Raw genomic sequence first — 16,382 nt, forward strand, 5'->3', positions numbered from 1 at the left:
TGGACATTACCATTGTGATAAATGTGTTGTGAATTTACTGGACTAAACTTGTTGTGGTGAGGATTCATCAGAAATGAGTGTTTGGACTGTATGCGTTCATTCTGACTCTTTTAATGATTAGTAATAGAACACACAGAGAGGGTACAGATTGAATTTATAAGTACAGAATGTCAGGACAGTATTTTTTAAATCAAGATGCATTTTTCTCTGTAGTTCTGAATGTGACAAAGATGGATGGAAGTTTTAGGTTATTTATACCAAACTTGAAAAATTAAATGAAACCTCTGCTAATATGGTACTCATTTGTCCTCATTGTGAGCGGATGTCCCATATTTGCCAACACCTTTTTCTCTGTAAGTTCAAAACTCTGTGAAACTGTTGTAGACCCTAAATCCCATGTTATGAACTATGTCATGTTCTAAGGAGCAGGTTGTATTTTGAAGCAGGAGCTTTTATTTTGCTAGACTGCAGAAGCACATTCTGTATACTGTAGTAACATAACTCTAAAGAGAGATCATTTCCTTTCTGGACATCAAAACACTGCAATATTATGAAGCAGCCTTAGCATCTCATGCAGGAGCTTCATCTTAATGCTTCTTCTATCAAGTAATAACAGAAGCCAAGAAGGGAGGGCTTCTCAGCACCACACACAGATGTCCACTGTCATGAAACTGGTCAGATTCTGTGAGCGCATGGCTCATCCACCTCAAGTGATTGTTCATCAGGGCAGAGCAAAACATTACTAAACTAACAACTGGCAGATTTGCTGTCATATAAAGGAATGAAATACACTAAGACATTTTTGATTTACGGGGTTCTGGACAAACAGAATCCATGAGAGAGCTGTGACTATTTTGATATAAGAACAGAAAATCAAGTTACATAAGACTTTTCTCTGGGGAAAGAAAGTATTTTTATCTCTCATTTTCTGACATCTATTTTTAAAGAAAATACTTTGCACAATGAAAAAATATTAATGATGTCACTTTTCACCAAACTGCAATTACTCAGATGATTTATTTTACAGGCTTTGTGTTGCAAATAATGATAGTGAAGAATCATTGACTAGATTTATCATTACCACTCTAATTCAAGCTGTGCAGTATTAATAACAAGTAATAAATTATATGTTTCCATAAACAGTCAAGTGTTGAGTAGTCTGAAGATAAATTAGGAGTGAAGAGCCAGTTTTCTAAAGGCCACTGACAAGCTCAACATGTGTCTGCTTAGTTAATGTTAGGGCCACCAACAAGGGTTTTGAAAATTAGAATCGTATGTAAGTAATGAAGCTTCATAGCTAAAAATTTTGGTCCATTCACTGTAATCTACAAATCCTTTAGGTAAAGGCCAAGATCATGTCTGTGAAACTGCTTCAACTTTCAGCAAAGGTCTAAAGCCATTCTAGCAGCTCTGTGAGACTTTACTGAGGCACAGCAGTGCTGAGGCTAAAAGCTCATGCCGGTATGTTAAACTCCTGAAAATGGCAATGTTAACACAGCCTAGGGAATTATGTTTACTATTTTAAGCATGTTAGTTTAGCCTGAGAGCAAACTAACATATTATAATTACACTAACCACTGAGGCTGATGTAAATGTCATTAGTTTTTGAGTTTGATCGCAAATGAAAAGACTGGACAAATTGAAAATTTGACCACATGGTTGTTAAAGATGAAAAGTTATGGCATCACCAAAGTGATTGCAATTCTTCCAAAGGGGGACATGAATGTCTGTTCCAGATTTCCTGGCAATCCATAAGCAGTAACTTCTGCTACTGCTGCAACTACTGTACCATGTGCATTGCAATATAATTTCAAAGTCAAGGTTATATTTAACATCACAAGAGAAGAACCTTGAATGCCTACTGAGGCCTAAAGCATAAAATGAAAGCACCTTTTTTTTTTTGTTGCGTGACTTTGCAGCTCAACAAACCAGCAAGCTTCACTATTTTATTATTTGTTGAGAAAATAGAGGCACACCTGTGTTATGAGAAGATTCAAACTCGACTAGACAGTGCAAGCCATGTCTGTGCATTCCAGTTCAATAAAGAAAGCTGGGTATCATGGTGAGCTCTGATCTTGGGAGTTGACCTCTCATGTAGACATGTGAGAAATATCACAAGACAGACTGCTTCGTTCTCAGGGAAGGGCCTTTTGCTTGTCAGCGGGGTTTAAATAGTGTAGGCGGTTGGAATCGAAGCACACCAGCCACATGTACACACTGTGCTACGCTTTCCATATGGGAATATTTACGTGTCTGCTTTGTTGTTCAAAGATCAAAGCGAAGGAGATCCATTTGAGTTGATTTTATGACGCCTTTTATCAAATTTGCAGGGGGGAACTTAAAATGCCCAGTAAAACCTGTTCCACAGCAGGAGAGGCCACCCCATTAAGTCTGATATCCCACATGAGTACAGAAGAAAGCTGACATAGAAATGCAGAAGGGAATGTGTGTTTCTGAATGGTGATGTTAAAATATCCATATATTAAGAAAATGTACATCAACAAATGGCGGCACAGGAGCCAAAACAAAAGCAGAACACCATAAATTTATTGTGGAAAAAAAAGCAACATTAGGGAAAAACAGGTCTATTCTGACACACTGTTCATCTTTATGTTACAAAAGGAGAAAAAGGCTACAAATCTTGATAATTTATACAAATACAACAACTTTCAAAAATAAATCTTTAATTTAGTAAATGCTCTGTGAACAAGTTTATGCAATGACCCACCTCTTGAGATCCCTGAGGACAGACACAGAGTGAAACGCATTTTTTTTTTCCATCTTCACTCAAGCAATAACAATTATCAGTGTTTGTTCAGAAACACTTTATGTACACAGGAGAAATTAGCACATGGGGTTTGTGAAATGCAGGGTTGAAATGAATGACTATAACAGTACAGTGTTGGCACTGATACTGTACAACAATGACAGATATACTGAATCTTTTAGCCTGCACTGTTGGTGTTACCTTGTATTTTCCAATAATGGGCCACTCAGCTGAATTTAGAGATTTTTCTCGGTAATGACCCCCATGTGTACATCATATCTGGTAACCTCATTCATTTTTACATGTAAAAACACAGTGCCAGCTGGTTCTGTTGCAAAGGTAACACAAAGAAATAACTTACAACGTAATAAACCAAGGACACAGATAGTCTGGGGGTTTATGGGCAATAACAAACAAATGATCAGAAATACTGTACATATTCTTAATTTTGGGAAGGTGCCGTTTCACTTATCATATGCTGACAACAACATACAAACAAACAGATGTTTAATTACACAGAATATATACAAAATGAGATCTTAAGACTGAGAACAGAGCGTCAACAATAACGGAAATCTTTCAGTGAACCAAACCTGCCCAGTTTACCGAGCAACACTTTATAAGTCTGGCTACTTTTTTGCTGCATGATTTCCTGTTTACTACAAACAGTGCAGGTATATATTAGGCTTCATTTACACAAACAAGGAAAACAGTTTTTATTCCAAGACAAATATAGGCATGAAAACATTTCCCTCAGACATGTTATGTCTGTGCATTGTTCTGTGATGAGATGGTGTGCATCAGCATAGTTTTTGTATTTGGTTAGAAGGACTCCTTCATCTGTTTCAGCTTCACACACTCCTTTATAAAAGCTTCAAGTGTGTGGAGAGAACATGTACAGGACTTGCCTCCTTTTCGTCTGTTACCTTAATGTTTCCATTTATAGCTTTTCACTGTTAACACATTGTCATGATGACTTGTCCACCAGTAAAAACAAGAAGCAATAGTGGTAAAAATTCCATGTAAATGCTACTATTCTCAGCTCAAAGGGATTCCTACCTTTTATTATAAGGCATGACAATGTGTCCCACTCACTTTGCTTTTTGAGTTAACTCTTCGTGGAGCTTTTAGAGGCTGTTGTTGTGCTGTAATGGCTGACAAACAATTCCCTTTTTCAAGTTTTCACCAAATGTTAGGACATCTGCTACAAATAGTTTACAATAATGGCACTATTTTGTGTGTAATCTCATGAGTAAAAAAAGTTACTCATGAAAAAAGTACACAGACTAGAGCTTTAAATGATATAAACGTCATTCACGTGATTCATTTAGAGATTTTGGACAGAGGCAAGCTTTTCATATCTTTTCTTCTTCATAATCAAAATTTAACATCTGCTCAAACCAAGAACTTTACTAAATGAAATGGAGCATATACTTAATGCAGAGCAGAGATAGTTCTCTTTGTGATATTTTATCTTACACTGCTTGGAGACAAATTTCACCCTTTTGAACTACTGCACAATTGCTGATACACAACAAAAAAGAAACTAATCAATCAGAAATGCTGAAGGATGTACCTATGGTCTCACTTCAAGTTTAAGTGCTCTAGTTATAAAAGGGAAGAAACATGGTTCCTGTGAGAGCACTAATTTTGAAGAACGTCCTAAAGAGTCCAAATACCACTATGTCCTGTAGCGCCGGCCAAACTGTGAGAAACGCTTCTGAGCAAAGCTGCTGCACTGAGGTTTATGCGGAGCTCAGGAATCATTAGGAGGACTTCATTGCAAAGTCATGACCCCCCTGAGCAAACAACCTCCCTGATTCTCTTCCATCTATCCTGGATGAAAAGAGCAAAGCAGGAATGTTTGGGCTGTCCTTTCCCCTGGTCTGGCGTATAGCTGGCAGATAGGCGGGCAGGGTGAGCTCAGTGGCTCGTGGTCCTGAGGCCCTGTTTCTCCATGATATTCCACAGCTTGCGCAAGTTGGACTGGGTGATGGTATCATCAGGTTTCAGTTGAAGTGCTCTGAGATAATTGGCTTCAGCCTCTTGCAGTTTCCCGTTGAGGTGGAGGATCGCCCCCAGGTTCATCAAAGCTGCAGGATACTGAAAGCAATGAAAAAAGTGTCATTTTGAAGCAAGATCAGTTTCACTTCAGGCTTATTTAAAGTTTTTTTTTCCAAAGATACACTGCCTGTTCCATTCAAGAATAGCAACACAGGAGTCATACCCTGTTATGCAGAAGTACGGTAAAGCAAGTATAAACATAGTGATTCAGCTCCCCGAGAAAGAGTGAGCTGACATTCTCAAAATAACATAGTAACAATTACTTAACCACAACTACAAGCCTGTGTACACTAAATAATTAGTTTAGTGCATCAGACAGCATCAGAAGCTAATGAATGAAATTAATAATACAGATCAATGTAGTCGGACTTTGTGACTGAACATAATTTAACAAGGATTTTAGATGCATGAATGCTCTCGCCAAGCCGGCAAACATCTCATTTAAGTTAGAGTTTAAAAACCTTTAATATAAAAACAAGGAAAATATAACACAACATAAATGAATACATAAAATAATAGAATAAAATTAGGTTGCCTTTTAAATAAAACAGGCCTGCAACTGAACTCTTGTTCTGTGTGGCTATTCAGCAGATCCTAACATGCTGGTTCCTGTTTGTCACGTCACCCAGACTGTACTGCAGTGTTTGGAGCTTGGTAACCATGCAGCTTTGTGTGCTCCTGTGTCTTGTCTGTGGCCATGCATGTCAGATGGAGCAACCACTATACTCTGAAGTGGGTTGATATTATATTCGTGCTGGTGCCAAGGGGCAAAAGCATCATCCCTGTGATGGGCTCGTTAGTCATGAGGACACAAGTACAGGAAAACTGTTTTGGATGCAGTCACAACCATGAAGTATCCATACCAAGGTAGGAGCCACATCTGATCTCTATTTTAGTTTTAAGTGTAGTAAATAAGGTGAGCCTGTCAAGAAGCTACTGTTTTTACTGCTTTGGACTAGTGTAGTTTCTCTAATTGTTATTCCTGGGAATGTTCATATAAAAAAGGTAATCACTGCTTGTTACTGCAGTGATGGTGACTTTTTCCTACAATTATCCCTCTATACTGTACATCATTGGCAAATGCAATGGCAAATTATTATGACATTGTAACATTTACTGATGCACTGTGGCACAATCCTTAACTTTTTTTCTCATGGCCTATTAACTAATCAAGAGCAATTCTCAGAGTAGCACTGTTTGCATGGGAAAAGTTTTCTATAAAGTCTTCTATAAATGTGGCCAAGAAAAGTCTGTGGAATGCTGTGAAAATGTGAACCATTCACCACGATAGAAGTGGATGCAGAAAAACGGTAAGAGCTTCCTAAAAAGTACATCAAAAAGCCTGTGTAAGCATACCCCCAAAGCAAGCAAAGTCCCCTTTAGTAACTTTAAAGCATTTAATTTATAAAATAATCAATCCTGTTAATTAAACCTAAACAACAGGTCTGAAGCTTAGACTTTGCATATCAAAAATTTAGTTATCCACACATTAAGCATACTGTCCAATGTCTGACACGTTCACAGGAATGTTCAGATTGTACGGCCATTTATCTCTCAACAGATCTCTGTTTTTCCATAGTCAAGGTTAGATGAGTGATGTGTCATGCATGAGAATTTCAATGGGAACAACATGTTGAATAGCAATGTTTTTCTCATAGGGAGAATTATTATATTGATTAATAAATCAAAGAGACTGGAATAATCCTATTGTCCCTTTGAGAGGGGCCACTTCTTCTCTCAACACATATAAAACATGCCACAGATGCCTTGGCCAAAGTAAAGGCTGGCATGATCAACATTCGCTCCATGCTCCAAACGTGCTGCATTAAATCACAACCATAGATAGGACTTGCTATTGTGCAGTTTCATTAATGCCCTCTAAAAAATAGCACTTTCCCTCAGTGTTTCAATTATCATTCACATGAGCAGCCAAAGTTCTTGACTTTAATGGCCTGGGTAATTCTGAGGCTGTTGTACTTTAAATTACCTTCCGTTTCACCCCACCATTTCAGGGTCAAACCGCAAAATAACGGTGAGGGATCAATTTGCAAGTTAGGGATTTTCACTAGTCTGAGAAATGCTAACCCAAGTATTACATATGGACACAGTTCAGGTGAGAGTGAAAGGGCCAGACATGAACAGTGCGGCCGCAGCATAGAGGTGAAAAGTAGGTGTGTATTGTAAAATTAGTATTAATGCCATTTTGTGGGGTTGGTGAGGAATCTGTGTTAAGTGTAATTGTCCTTAAGACTCTGTGATTCTAAGAGGTCAGTGAGTATATAATTTAACATGACTTACAATAAATGGAGTTTCTGCAATCAAAGTAAGAGGATAAAGCAGGTCAAAAAGCATCTTGATCTGGACAATGTCCTCAGGAATGTTTAAATGACAATTCAAGCTTCTCGTGTCATTCTCTTTAGCCGATGGCAATGAAAAGAACAGATTTTAAAGATTTTGGCAGTGCTGTAGCAAAGGTTAAATGAAAGTAAGGTTTTCATATGATCTTCCCAGTGTCCAAGTGATTGCAAAGCTAATCTAAACAAATAAAAATCAATGTACTTTTTCTGAAAGCTTTCTGAAATCCTCAACATATGACAGTGATGAGTGGCACAAAAAAAAGCTCCTGGGTAGAAAAATCAACCGACGCTGGATTTTCATCCCAACTGCAACAAAGTTTCAACAGATCTTTCTCTTCACCCATGCAGAAAAGACCAATTTCTGAGTTTAGTTTCCTTCCTCCAGTCTCCCCTGTAGGCCCACATCTTTTGTTACTCAAGCCTTTCTCATCCTGCTTCACATACAGTACAGTGGTGTGAAAAAGTGTTGGCCAGCAAAACACACCAGCAAGTCCACCTCTGAATGGCTGAAGAAAAACAAAATGAAGACTTCAGAGTGGCCTAGTCAAAGTCCTGACCTGAATCCGTTTGGGATGCTGTGGCATGACCTTAAAAAGGAGGTTCATGCTCGAAAACCCTCCAATGTGGCTGAATTACAACAATTCTGCAAAGATGAGTGGGCCAAAATTCCTCCACAGCGCTGTAACAGACTCATTGAATGTTATTGCAAACGCTTGATTGCAGTTGTTGCTGCTAAGGGTGGCCCAACCAGTTATTAGGTTTAGGGGGCAAACACTTTTTCACACAGGGCCATGTAGTTTTGGGTTTTATTTTCCCTTAATAATAAAAAAAACTGCATGATGTGTTTACTTGTGTTATCTTTGACTAATATTTAAATTTGAAACAAAGTGTGACAAACATGCAAAAAAATAAGAAACCAGGAAGGGGGCCAACACTTTTTCACACCACTGTAGCTAAGACTTGTATGATTGCAACACTCTGCAGAATGTTACCTTGACAGAAACTTTCATTTTTTTTCCTCATTTCAAGCTGCTCTGCAACCTCTTTGCATCCCTACCCTTCCCAAAACTGGCATGTAGAGCAGAGGCATGGGCAGATGTGGAGCATATTAGCCTGGATCTAAAGGCAACATATGCTAAAATGACTGTGAAAGTCCAATGTGAAGCTAGGCTGGGGAATGACCTCAGTATAATGACTTCAGATAGGCATTGAGGTTACATGAGGCTACAAGAAATGGGAAAATTTCAAAGGACAGATGTTACAGGGTGCAGAGAGGAACCGAAGTAAACCAAGCATCCCATAGGACTTAACTTAGATAGTGGGAGTTGCAGGACTAAGGGGCTAAATCCCTTGAGTAGAGGGAATTGTCCTGTCTCACTCAAAGCGAGTAGACATATGTGCTTAATATAAAACACCAGTGTCTTTGGAGAGTGAAGAGTCAAGCTGCAGTAAAGCATAAAATGACAAATGAAGATGGACAGGGAACATGGCTTAAGTCAAGTCACATTGCAAACAACAAAGGATAATGGTAAAGAAGATGGATGAAGATGCTAAATTATAATTGTGCCTCAGCTGTGAGCAATAGAAATGACACAAGGTATCCACGCAAATGTGACCAAGTACGGGCAAAAAAGCGTTTTTTGTATTTCGATGTGAACATCAAAAGCATGTTTGTACCATTACAGATGCCAAGAAACAATCATGAAAATTACACTGATTTGATCTTGAATTACAGCTATGGGGAAAACAAACATCTTCAGCATATATTTTAAGCAACTATATTTCCACCACGGGTTGGCATGACAATGGTCTCTGTAAATGAAACTCTCTCTGCACTCTAACAAAATGACTTGTTAACACCACGTGGGTTTGCATCTCTGGTGTATTGATGCCACATCATATCCAGCTCTTTTAAGACAAATGTGGTTTGAATAAGTTTATCTGGCTGTGTTAGTGAGCATTCAGACCATTAAAGAAACAGCTCTGCATTAAAGCAACACTTCATCGATGAGGCGGTGTTCCCTCAGGTATTGGTGAGAACTGAAATACAAACCCAGCAAGCTAGTTAGAGCAACAGACCATGAATTCCAAAACATTGCACAACAGTTTACAATCCTCTTGAAAGGTATCAGAGTGATGACAGACATACACTGTTATGGTCTCTGTTAGTTAGCCCAGACTTACGACTGCTGCAGAGTGTACCCTGCCTCTAGTGCATGCGAGTAAAGCTGAATGAAAAGATAACCATTACAAAAACCATCCAGTAGGTTTAGGCAACATATAAGCATCTTAAAGTTCTACAAAGAGAAAGAAATCTGCAGCACCCAGTGACACCAAGGCATGAATAAGAGAATGCACTACTAATCGCTGTCAATGCTGAAGCATTCCTACACTTATATAATGCAGAAGAACAGTAAAGCATACATTTTTTACATTAAGTATGCATTTATCCTAGAACAATGACAAACAGTTTTTATACCTTCCATCAGGGTTTAATTCGATCTTAAAAACGAATACAAAACTATGAGAACAACAACAGGGACAGTAGCTCAATTCCATGGCTTCTGTGGAAATGAAAAAATGTGCTGTACCTTTAAGATTACTTTCTCTTTTTGTTTGTTATTGTTTGTATATATCCTATCAGAATTTATGTGCTGGCAGAACCAAACTTTTGGTCTGTTTAACATAGTCCAGCTATACTTTGATGATTAATCCTTAACTGATTTCTTCTTGTCAAGACACAGGAACAGACAGGGTGACCACATGGCAAACATATTTTGCTCCCTCTGCGGCCCTCACTTAAATAACTCGACCCCTTCTGTCAAAGCTCTCAAAGACCGGAGCCCATTCATTTTTAAGATGTCAAATCCCCTGACCGAGTGTTGTTATCATTATTCTTTTCAATCTACTTGCCCTGGTTGCTCCTTTGAAGTTGGTGATGGATGCTGAACAAACAAACCTCTGAGTTTGTCAAAAAGTAGCCCTCGTTTTTTAGAAATGAAGACTGAACGAAGGCTGTAGTGAGACAGGAGACTGGGCAGCAATAATAATGTAAAGTCACACAAATTGTGATTGCACAGCATCCATCAAAGTAAATAGTCATGAAGGTGATTAACTTGTCATGGTTGTACTCACACTGGGTCTCAGGCTCGCTGCTTGCCTGTAATACTTTTCAGCTGCCTCATTTAGGCTGGCTTGTCTGCAAAGAGAAAACAGAGAGAGGCAATCATTACTCATCTTTATTGCTTCTGGCTTCGGATGAGGCCTTGAACCCAGCATGTTTACTGGCGCTCAAGGGTCACTGAGAAAATAACAGGGGTGTACAGCAAAAGGGATGACAAAAAACGATCCAATCGCCTGTAGGTTTCTCAGTCGATAGCATCTTTCACTTGATAACATCTGTGCTGTGAAACTTGATGTCAGGAAATTTGGCTTATTAGGACCTTAAAGAAAACTAATTAGCAAACCAAGGCTGATCAGACATATTCATTCAGACATGCTGAATGAATAATGAGTGAAAATGTGAAAATGTGCAAACAGTATGGAAGCACACTATGATTTAATGATACACTCATAACAAACAGGACAGCAGAATGGATGGCATACATGCATATGCAACACCAAAGGATTTGGGGGCAGATGGCATGTCGGCATGAGTCCCTGGAACCAGAAATACTTCGTTCCTGTGGATATGGAACCTGCAGTCAAGACAGGAAAGTTCTATATTATGCTTTGTACTATGTCTTCCATTATAATCCACACAAACCTGTGTCACCTAAATGACACTTCCTATTGTTCATACTCTGGTATCTCAAGAAGCACCTTTGTGATCCACAAATACATGCTTTTCACTAACGGTAACAATTCTCTCATTTCAAACAATTTAACTTTGAAAAAGCCAAGGCCAGAGTCGTTGCCAGCTGGATGTGGAGCCCCTCAGGTCGTACCGATCAAAGGAAACAAGGTTGTTGGAAACACAGCTTCATTTAGGTTGTCACAGTCTATTGAAGGGACCATCATCCAGATGGCTCCAGATAAAAGACAGCATTTTATTTTAGGATTACAAGTAAACATGTACTGTAATATTTATATTTGGTTTGAAACCTCTCACTTATGAGTACAAATGTCAACATGGTGTTGCTAAGGGGAAAACATCAGTGGCTCACCAAAGGCATTAGTATCCCTTCTCTAGGAAATTTCAGATAGTTGTGACCAAAGTTGCTGCACATTTGCCACTGCCATCTCTAAAGTCAGGCTACTGATACTCTTATATATCCAAACTTCCACCTATTTACAGAAGAACATGCCACTGTCACTGTTGCCACTTTTTTTCTGCTCAGGTCAGAAGAAATTACACTCCCAAAGCGATCCAGACACCAACTGGAGTTGCTGTATTTGTCCTGAGATTATAAATGTGGATTTCACGTCCAACCACAACCATAAAGTATGTTTGTTTGCCAGCATAATATTTAGAAAGCACAATCTTCTGAAGAAAAAAATGCACAAATCTAATTCTATAATGTCATTATCACATTTATAAACACATAATAGAAGAACTGGAGAGCTGCCACACCATAACCAAAGGAGCAGCAGGACCTCCTAGGGCTGTCTTGTGGGTTGTGAGAGCAGAGAAGACATTTTAAGGCCAAGTATGTAAACCAGGAAGAGTCAGCCTGACCGTACTAAAGCAAAGGAAGAAGGGAGAGAAAGTGATGGGAAAATGAGAAATGGGATCTCTGCAGCAAAAAAAAAAAAAAATTCATTGTATTTCAAATTAGCAATTTTAACCACTGATCTTTTTACCCTGGCATCTTGTTGTCAAGAGATATTTTAACACCAGACATGCACAGACCACAACACTGACAGTACCCTCTAGTGTGATGTTGCTGGATACTAATGACTGAATGAACAAACTGCATTTTAAACAACAGCCAGATATTTGTGCTTTAACCGTAGCCTTCCCATCTGTTTCAAGCACAGTTACATTTTTTTCCACATTACAATCCGTCCTGTAAGAATGGCACATTGAACACAGACATCCCCTCAAGGTTAATACTGTATGTACCGTACACCTAGTGGAACCAGATACCAATGTTTCTTTTTATAAGGATTAATCCTTACAGATTTAAACAAATTCATACATCATTTAGATATGGAGACAGTCAAATATGCACCAATTGGCCTACCTAATGTCATGACATGCTTGTATTACATATAATAATCTTTCTGATATGGTATATTATTTTATTATATACTACATGTGGTTTGAATGGGATTCTATAAGGTAAATTTTGATTTCCCTTGGCTTGTCTCATCTTGTCTTTGAACAGCTACATATTTTGTCATATGTGTAATTTTTCACTTTCACTAAGGTTTAACACGTCAAATGGAAAGTACAAGCACATCCCAACAAGCCCTACCATTAAGTGGCTTTTCCTATTCCACATCAACAATCTAAACTCTAAAGAGTTAGTTCAAAAAGTATCAAATCTGCTTGTAGGAGAAAGCAGGAAATTATTAGTTTGAAAGCAAAATGGTCAAAAGCCAAGAACCCAGTAGGGCAGTAAAATGCATTTGCACATAGAGCTTCTGCCCCTCCTTTCAATTTCTTCCCTTCCTTCTTGCAGATTAACTTGTGTCCCCACTAACTGAGGGCCTTTCCATGTTACCTGACCAAGACAAACACATAAAGAACATGAGCTGTGGAGGAGTTGGACCTCATGTCAAGCAGGCGAAGGAAAGTTCAGCCCGAGCCCTGCTTGCTCTCAGTACAGCAGTTGGGTAAAAATATTATATACTGTAAAAGTGTGTTACAGTGTAGATATTAACAAGATATTAAGCAAACAAATCTCAACTGATATAACAAATTATACCATTGGTAAATATGAATTGAAATTTAGGGACTAATTTTAAAAGTCTGTCAAAATCCTGACTAAAACTGAAACCAACAAAGTGGCCTGTAGCAGTCAATGTAAGTCAGTTTCCACTGCTGAGTATTTGCACAGTTGTTACGGTGAAAAGGAGAAGAAAAGTCTTCTGTCATTCCACAGTAAAAATCTGTGAGCCATGCTGACAACATAATTATGGGATAGCAGAGAGATTTGATTATCAATCTGTTCAATTAAATTCAATTTATTTTATTTGTGTAGTGCCCAATCACAATACAATCATCTCAAGGAACTTTACAAAAAACAAAACCCAACAAATCCCTTATGAGCAAGCACTTGTATATGTGGATCTACAGTAACCAGGTTATTTAGGCACACATCGACACTAAACAGGAACTACGGACATTAACTATCAAACCTAATCTATGGACTCTCTGTGCCTTCCCCATCTGTCCTCACTTATCTTCAGCAGGTCAGCCCACCTCACTGGTGGTAGTGTATTTAAACAATGATAATCTCTACAATCAGTAATTTTGTAGCTTTATTCAGTCAGTGGGGTAGTATAATGTAAGTTGGCACATGGCTGTATTTACACATTTCCACTCATGGCTTGTGCTCAGAAACATAACAGCTTGTGGGCTGCTAAAGCTTTGCTGCACAAGCTCATCAGCTGAACCTTGCACTGATTTGGAAGCAGGTTTTCAATTCGGAGCCAGTGACAGCAGAGGAAGAGTGAGACAGAGTGGGTAAGAAGCACAGAGCGAGTGAGAGAGTGCAGATGAAGACACATAGCTGCACAGCACGCTAAGACAAACCAGCAGCTCTTGGGCTGGCACTGCAGCAACAGAAGAGGATTACAAAATACAGCCAAGTAAATCACACTGGCTGACGAGAAGAGTAAACCCCTGGATAAACCATGCAGATAGTAGACCTCCCTCTCTCTTTCTCAGGCTCCACTCTAGTCAGCTTTGGAAAACTGTGCGCACCCAGCTCATTTACACAGAATAAAATTCATACAGTGTCTCTTTCCATGTTCTTAGGCTATTAAAATAATCAAATGTGAAAAAGAACCATTCCGTTCAAACACTCACCTGAGCATATGGGCTGCACTGAAGACCACATCAAACTCCCTGCTGTCCAAGCGTGCAGCTTTCTCTGCCATGTCTGCTGCTTCCAGCAGCCGCAACTCTTCCAACAAAAACTGACCTGCAGGGCAGGAGAGAACAGCACCACTGTTAAAACACCAAGGGATTCCCACAGAGGCACTGAGGGATACACAGTCTAAAATGTTGCCTTTGGCCCAGGTGGAGGGCCAGTCTGGTCTGCCCCTGAAATAATATGCTGAAACACTAGCTATGAGTGCAGCATACCATCACTCTTTGGCCATCTCTCAGACCCATTTGTTCAGATTAGCTGACCAAGATGGATCTGTTTTTTTTTTTTTTTTTTTTAAGATGATAATGTTTCTCACAGGAGGTTTGTGTCTTATTATGGGTGCGGCAACTTTTTCCATGAACCTCTGTGGACCTGCCTGATGAGCCGGAATTACAGAAGCTTGAAAAGGCCATGAACCATGTGTGAACCTCTTGGTAAGGGCCTGATTTAGAGGGGAATTAATACCTTGTTGACTTTGGTTAGTCCCACTACTGTACTAGGATGTTAAACCACCAAGTGAAAGTAAGCATATTTTCCTTAATAACTGGATGAAACTGAAGCCTTAAATACAGACTGGAGGCAAGACACACTCAAAGTCAGACTTCAGACCATGGCAAAATAGTTACGGAAGGTTTATCATATCAAAGCAAATCTGGAATAATAAGGAGTCCCTGCGTCATTAAATGCCAGAGCCCTGGAGAGCACTACCGCATTAAAAAGAAGAAAGAAATTTCACCAAGGTGATCTGTGTACAAGGAATAAGACATCATATGATGCCACTACTTTTAGAGGAACACTGGAAGTTCTACCTCTGGACACAGAACTTTAGGGTTCCTGCACAGCTCATCAAATTAAATTTAAAAAATTTAAATAAATCTTGAGCATTTAAATAACGTTTTAATATCAAACAGAATGAAATTTCATATTGGTCTCACAATTGTACTGGAAATCCAGTGGAGACAATATGGCCTCGAATTCTTGCAAAGCACTTTTCATAACAACAGTTCCTAACTGATGAATTAAATTAATGTAACCTGGATCGAGATATGTGGCAGAAAACAGGTGGATGGATCGGTACAACACACAACAGAAATTCAGTCTTTGGTGTTGTGCTTAACTGAATATATGGATCTGTAAGCAATACCACAGTCCTAATCTGAATAAGACACTGAAAAGTGCACAGATACATGTTTGAATCTGAGCCATAAGAGACTTTTCTCTGTAACACGTCATCTGGTAGTTACAAAAATAATCTGACAAGAGAGACATGACTTCAACACGTTCCATGTAAGCTTCAGATCAACCAGAACAATTGGAGGAAATCATCCCTTCTTCCACTGATCACGTACACACCAACAATATCACTGAAGAAAAGAAGAAATGGCAAAGGTCAGCCAACACTGTTGTCCGAACAGCCTGCCAAGTTATGGGAGTTCCTGCTTTTGTGCACACAGGCAACGCACACAACTGCCAAATTGAACATTTGTATGTAAGATACAGTTTGTCAGATTGAAAGTAAGGATGAATAAATAAATAAATAAAAATCTATGCTTACCATAATGCATGTAACAGTTTCCTTTTGTGGGATCCAGCTGAATGGCTTTCAGAAAGTACCTCTCTGCTTCTGTTTTCTGCCCCTGAAAGAGATGATTAAACACTGTTATTGTTACAACCGCTCCTCAAAGCTTTTATTATAAAAACATCACACTATGCTCAAAAGCCAAAATACCTTTGTGTATATCTAAAGTACCTGTCCAAACCACAGACTTCAACAGTAAATCTTAATAAATGGACATGAAAACACACGGGCCACGAGTGTTATTCTTTCATGCTCATGTATCGTCCTGTAGAAGTAGACACTGACACGCTTGGTGCAGCTGACCAGACAGGGCAAAGGCTCATTCATTACACACTTTTATCTGGGCAAATAACACTTCCAGAACTTAACCACACATTGTCAGTGTGTGTGGCCCGACCAAGGTGAAACAAGACAGAGAGAGGCGAATGGAAATGGAGCAGGAAGATGGAATGTAAAGCAGAGGAAAGAGACAGAAAGGCTCGTGTGTCTATAGGGATCTTTAGGTTCATATGAACTCACACAGGTGCATTGCACGCTCTCTCACAATTACACACACACAGATGTTGTTCCAG

At 39.1% G+C, this 16,382-nt stretch overlaps 1 protein-coding gene across 2 annotated transcripts in view; it reads right to left on the reverse strand.

Moving 5' to 3' along the window:
- Positions 1-2,525: 2,525 nt before the first annotated feature.
- tmtc2b (transmembrane O-mannosyltransferase targeting cadherins 2b) overlaps positions 2,526-16,382 on the reverse strand; it is an 83,776-nt gene continuing 69,919 nt past the window's right edge. The window contains exons 9-12 of one of the 2 annotated variants that reach the window (XM_026311576.1): positions 15,787-15,868; positions 14,168-14,282; positions 10,324-10,387; positions 2,526-4,870 (exon numbers count right to left, since the gene is read on the reverse strand). In XM_026311576.1, coding sequence (XP_026167361.1) covers positions 4,691-4,870; positions 10,324-10,387; positions 14,168-14,282; positions 15,787-15,868 — 441 coding nt within the window. In that variant the 3' untranslated portion in view covers positions 2,526-4,690. Of the gene's footprint in view, positions 4,871-10,323; positions 10,388-14,167; positions 14,283-14,336; positions 15,596-15,786; positions 15,869-16,382 lie in introns of those variants that run through there. The other variant, XM_026311577.1, reaches the window with a different exon arrangement.

This window comes from Mastacembelus armatus, chromosome 6 (assembly GCF_900324485.2).
Source record: "Mastacembelus armatus chromosome 6, fMasArm1.2, whole genome shotgun sequence".
NCBI lineage: Eukaryota > Metazoa > Chordata > Actinopteri > Synbranchiformes > Mastacembelidae > Mastacembelus > Mastacembelus armatus.